This window comes from Arvicola amphibius, chromosome 9 (assembly GCF_903992535.2).
Source record: "Arvicola amphibius chromosome 9, mArvAmp1.2, whole genome shotgun sequence".
Taxonomy (NCBI): domain Eukaryota; kingdom Metazoa; phylum Chordata; class Mammalia; order Rodentia; family Cricetidae; genus Arvicola; species Arvicola amphibius.
This window is the reverse complement of record NC_052055.2, coordinates 29,659,104-29,665,103: the sequence shown is the minus strand read 5'-3', so window position 1 is coordinate 29,665,103 and position 6,000 is coordinate 29,659,104. Positions and strand designations below refer to the sequence as shown.

Sequence of the window (6,000 nt, the reverse complement as noted above, 5' to 3'; positions counted from 1 at the left end):
ACTCCCATTGATAACTCTATAAATTATTGTTTTTAATAATATTAAAAATTTAAAATTATTAATATTAAATGTAGCAAGAAAGTGCAAGGGGAGCAGAGGTGAGAGAATTTCATTATAATTTATTCATAACAACAAGAGCTTTTAAAATTTGCTCATAAGTTTTCCAAGTCTGTTGTATATGTCCGGCCTTTGCTACTATTTAATTCTAATGCAGCATTCTCTGTTACAATGCCATGTTGCAAATCTGCTCTCCCTTACTCCAAAGCTATATTTTTCCTAATATATGTTTGTTTACAAACAATATTTTCACACAGATGACAGTTGGAGGCTTTGTTAACTGCCTTTAAGTAAGGAGTACCTAATACCAATATTGGCTTTAATCACTGATAAACATTCAATGATGACTATCAGTACCAGGGTCTTATTTTTGCTAAGAAAGTGCTCTACCACTGATCCACATACCTAGGCTTATCAAAAAGTTCAAAAATTTGAATATTTATCTGCCTTAGAGGGAGTACTAAGTTGAATGGTGTGCTACGTATGATGGAGAAAGTTACCTGCCCCATGGCCAAAAAGCAAATATGATAACTTGAGACCAGAGTCCTGTAATCCCTTTGAGGACACGGACTCAATGATTTAGGGCTTCCTGCAAGTCTTCTTCCCCCAAGTAAACCTTCTACTTCCCAGCATCAGTAGCATCTTTGGAACCTAGAATACAAATAAACATAAGGCTCTGTGGGGAAATATTCAGTCTCTAATCTGCATAATTTAGTTTGGAGTTAATGTATATGTATATATATTCTTAAATATATATAAATATTTAAATATATATTGTTTTAAAGTTTAGTTGTGATTAACTTTACGTACACATCTTAACTCATTGGTTCTCAATAGTTACAAAATACTTCATTATGAAATTCTATGAATCCTTAATTTTTACATTTTTATTGTATAAAGCACAAAATTTAGGATTATATTTATGTATCTGACAATAATTTTGCTTCTCATCATTTATTCATTTCTTTCTTAAAACACCTTTCTATTGTCTAATAAGAACACCCTTGTAATAGCAATGCCATAGTGTTTATTTAAAAGAAAACATTCCTATTCATCTTTGTTAGTAGACTATATTTTTGCTAAGTTTAGAGTTCCAAATTGACATGTTTTTCTTTCTTTCTACTGTCTTCTGATGTTTATTGCTCTTGAAATTTCAAGTCAGTCCCAGTATTCTATTTTTAAGTTTAGTTATACATATGAATTATTTGTTCCCAGAGATTGTTTTTTATTATGATTTCAGATGCTTTATTAGAACATATCAAAGCATTACAAAAGTATTCATTTAGTTTTTAGTCTGTAGACATTTTTAATATGGACCTTAAATAAAAGGTTTCATAAATTTTGAATCAGTCTTTTCTTATTGAATATATATTTTGCATTGTGCCTGTCTATCTTGGCACTTATCATTAAACTCCCATATTGCTAGGCTGAAAGTCTAAAAATCACTGTTTCATATTTATGTGGGCCATTTTAGCCTCCACATGTAAGAAAAATAGATTCAGAAAATGTGTGTCTACCTGCATTACATCACTTAGCATACTGTCCTCTGGACCCTTCCATTTGGCTGAAAATTATGGGATTTCTTTATCTATAACATAGTATCACACACACACATTCCTTTTATTAAATTCTATTTTTATTTTTATTTTATTATTATTATTATTATTATTATTATTACAAATTTTCACCTCCTCACCTCCTCCCATTTCCCTTCCCCTCCTCCCACTCCCTCTTCCCCTCCCTCTGCAGTCCAAAGAGCAGTCAGGGTTCCCTGCCACCATAGAACCTTCATCTGGCAATGGATGAAAATAGAGACAGAGACCCACAGTGGAGCACTGGACTGAGCTCCCAAGGGCCAAACGAGGAGCAGAAGGAGGGAGAACATGAGCAAGGAAGTCATGGCCGCGAGGGGGGCACCCACCCACTGTGACGGTGGGGTCCATCTAATGGGAACTCACCAAGACCATCTGGACTGGGATTGATGGAGCATGTGATCAAACCGGACTCTCTGAACGGGGCTTACATGGAGGGCTGACTGAGAAGCCAAGGACAATGGCACTGGGTTTTGATTCTACTCCATGTACTGGCTTTGTGGAAACCTAGTCTGTTTGGGTACACACATATTCTTTATCTATACTGTAGTAATGTGTCCAATTGTGTTTCCATATCGCTTTCTTTTTGTTCATCTCATGCTATGTAATCTAGGCTTAGGTCATTTAGAACTTGGCTATTTTCCAAAGGTTTACAATTAAACACAGGGTTGCACCTGTCCCTTTGATATGCTGACTATATTTTTTTTTTTCACCACTGGTACCCAGGAGTAGAGTGTAGAGGTCATTTCTTTGGTCTGTTTTTCAGCTATGTCGTCTCTGTAGCTTCTGGACCCAGTGTAGAGTTTGTACTGCAGTCAGCAACATGTAAGAGCTCTCCTCTCCAATCATCTGCCTTTGTTATTTCTCTCCTTGGCAAGACTCGCTCTAAATGGGCTGAGAAAATATCTCAGTGCATTTCCCTAATGGACAATGACACTGACTATATTTTTTTTCCTGTTTGTTCTGCATTCCTGCTGTTTCCTCTGAAAAACGACTATTCACATGTTGGTTCATTTTTAGTTAGTTTGGATGAGCTACTTAACTTTTTTCCTTATTGTTAAGTTTTTTAAGTTTCTTATATGTTTTCTATATCAGTCCTTGTCAGATATATGGCCTAACGAGAATTTCTTTGATGCTTTTATGTTGATCTTTTTACTATACTAATCATTCCTTTTTCACTTCTTAAACTTCTTGGCTTGATGTAATCTTGTCAATTAAGTTTTTGTTGCCAGAACTTTAATATTTTCTCCCAAACTTATAAACTATATGGGCGAAGTATCTTATCTGAATTTTAATCTAGTATTCTCATGGTTTTCATTAAGTATTGCTCTATTTGCAATGAATTTTGTACAAGGTAAGAAATGTGGTTCAAGTTTCAGTTTTCTTCATGTAGAGAGCTAGTTGTCCTAGCACTATTTATCAATGAGTATGAGGATGATGTTTCTATTGCATTTCCTCTGTCATTTTTTAAAAATATATCTGGCATCTCTTCATAGCTATTAATATGAAATTCCAATTAATATTAGGAACCACCTTATTCCCTAAGTAGTAATGCATATTTTAAAACAATTTCTATGATGACTTTGTTCTTGAAATATAACCTAGAAGTATGACCCTAAATTCTAAAATAATTTATAGCACTAAATTATTTCTTATCTTTTCCCTTCTAATCTCAAAAGAGAACAAGTAAGGCATTTGATCAATCTGTGGAAAGTGATATGTCCAACCTCTGATAGTGAAGCTTGCCTGCTTTGGCCTCTACTTGTGACAGGTTTGTGGACATCACTCAATTTCTGTGGCTATGATTTCATAACATTAATGTTAACTTCAATTTTAATTGTATCCTGAGGAATAAATGAATCCTTGAGATCTAGAAGCTTGTATTCACATAATACATGAGGAATAAATTCAATTCTATTGTTCTTTATGTCTGTACACAAGTGTAAATGTTCATGTGTGTGTAATGTATGTGTGTGTACACATGTGGGTACATTTATCTAGGGCCAGAAGTGGATCTCAGATGTGCCTGTGCTTCTCAACTGCTTCCCACAATGGCATTTTTGTTGTTGTTGTTGTTTAGACATGGTGTGTCACTGAGTCTGTTAACTAGCTGACGTGTGTGTATCAAGATCCTTTTGTCTTCCCCTTCCAAATACAAAGATTACAGACAGGCCCCCCCGCCCCAAATACCTGGTTATTAAATGAGTCCTGGGGATTTGAACTTGACTTCTCCTGGTTGTGCAGAAAGCATATACCATCTTTGAAACCCATTTTTTCTTCTGAACGTCATGTCACAATGATTTGGCACTTTAATTATTTGTTGGTTTAGTGTTGTAATTACACATGGAGTTTACTTTCTTTGTGGCAAGAGATCTCCTGGATCAAGTTGGCAGCCTGGGGCAATTTCAGATCCTTCAGATGATTTTCATTTTGATCGGCAATATCACCGTGGCTCCCCATTCTATACTGGAGAACTTCACAGCAGCTATACCCAGTCATCGATGCTGGGTCCATTTCCTTGACAATGACACTGTCTCTGATAATGAAAGTGGGATCCTGAGCAAAAAAGACCTCCGAAGGGTCTCCATTCCTTTGAACCCCAATCTGAGGCCAGACAAGTGTCATCTTTTTTGGGCAACCACAGTGGCATCTCCCTCATCAGAATGGCACTGTCACCAATGTGACAGAGACAGACATAGAGCCCTGTGTGGATGGCTGGGTGTATGACCAAAGCACCTCCCTCACTATTGTGACTGAGTGGCACCTGGTTTGTGAATCTCAGTCACTGGATTCAATAGCTAAATTTTCATTCTTGAGTGGTACGTTAGTAGGAAATATTCCATATGGCTGCTTAACAGACAGGCTTTACCCACATTTACAGCTATTTACACATATGCATTATAGGCTATAATCCCTATATATGGGAGAAAGTGCAGTTTGTTCTTTCTGGGATTGGGTGACCTCACTTAATATACTTTTTGGATCCACTCTTTTCCGGCAAATCTCATGATTTCTTTACAGCTGAAGAATATCCATTGTGTGCATGCATCACATTTCATTATTGATTTATCTTTTGATGGACAATTAGGCTGGTTCTTTGTCCTTGCTATCACAAATATTGCAACAATAAAATGAAGAGCAGTGTCTCTTTGGCACAGTATGTAGTCCTTTGGGTATATGCCCAAGAGTTACATGATTGGGTCATATGATACTTTTAATTTTAATCTTTTGAAGAAACTTGCCACCAACTTTCATATTGGTGGTACTAATATGTACCCTTACTAGCAGTGGATAAATGTTCCTCCCTCCCCACATCATCTTCAACATTGGTTTTCAGGTTTCCTGATGATAGGAATTCTGCCTAGGGCATCCCTGCTCTTAGTGAACAAAATCTGAAAGGTCCCTCTTAATACTCTCAGACCAGATAGTAATTTCCCAAGTAGGAATGCTGGAGGCATAGAATTCTGGAGCAGGTTTGTACTCTGCTCTTCATGGAACAGTGCTGTGTAAATGCCAAACAAGTAATTTTGATTGGAAGCAATATTCATTCATATGTCTCAAGTCTTGTGGTACATTCCTTGCTTTTCTGTTAATTACTAGGAGTATTTACATAAATGTAAATTTGAGGTTCAGCATTACAAGTTGTATTTTCTTTACTCAATGAAAACTCATTAAAATTTTATTCACCGTAAAAGATTTTTATTTTCAATGCATTGGTTTTCTCTGCATGTATGTCTATATGATAGTGTCAGATTTCCTGCAATTGGTGTTAGAGAAAGTTATGAACTGGCATGTGAGTACTGGGGCATGAACCCACATCCTCTCCTCTGCAAGAACAGTCAGTGTTCTTTTCACCTGAGCCTTTGTAATTATTTTTATTGTGAAAAAAATCCCTTCGCAAATATAGAACAATTTATCTCTATGTTGGTTATAAAAACACCAACTTCTGGGTAAAAGAAATGCAAATTTCTGAACTCTAAAACATAAATGTTAATGTTTTGCATTTTAATAATTATCATATGTACTCTTGAACATGGTGTATACTTAAATAATGAATAACAATTTTATTTTGAAGCTCATATAACCAAGTAAGAATTCTATATAGCCTTATTTAGCACTTTTTTTAATTTGTCAAATAAAAGTCATTATAGCCCTCTTATCTCTGATAATGAAGCATTCTTTTTGATTCTGAGCAGAGAAATTATTTACATATTTGATTTGATGTCAAAATACCTATATTTGAATCTTATTCTTATCATCTTAATCTTACTGAAGGTAAGATAATTTCCAAAGCGTAGACTTCAACATTTGAAGAAAAAGATAAGCATATCAAATCTGCTATTGCTGTGAA

The 6,000-nt window shown here is 35.4% G+C and overlaps 1 protein-coding gene across 1 annotated transcript; it reads left to right on the top strand.

Moving 5' to 3' along the window:
- Nucleotides 1-3,992: 3,992 nt before the first annotated feature.
- Nucleotides 3,993-4,560, top strand: LOC119823665 (solute carrier family 22 member 27-like). Its single transcript, XM_038343746.1, is given in 2 exon segments — nt 3,993-4,283; nt 4,285-4,560. Coding segments are annotated over 2 exon segments (567 nt in total).
- Nucleotides 4,561-6,000: the final 1,440 nt, after the last annotated feature.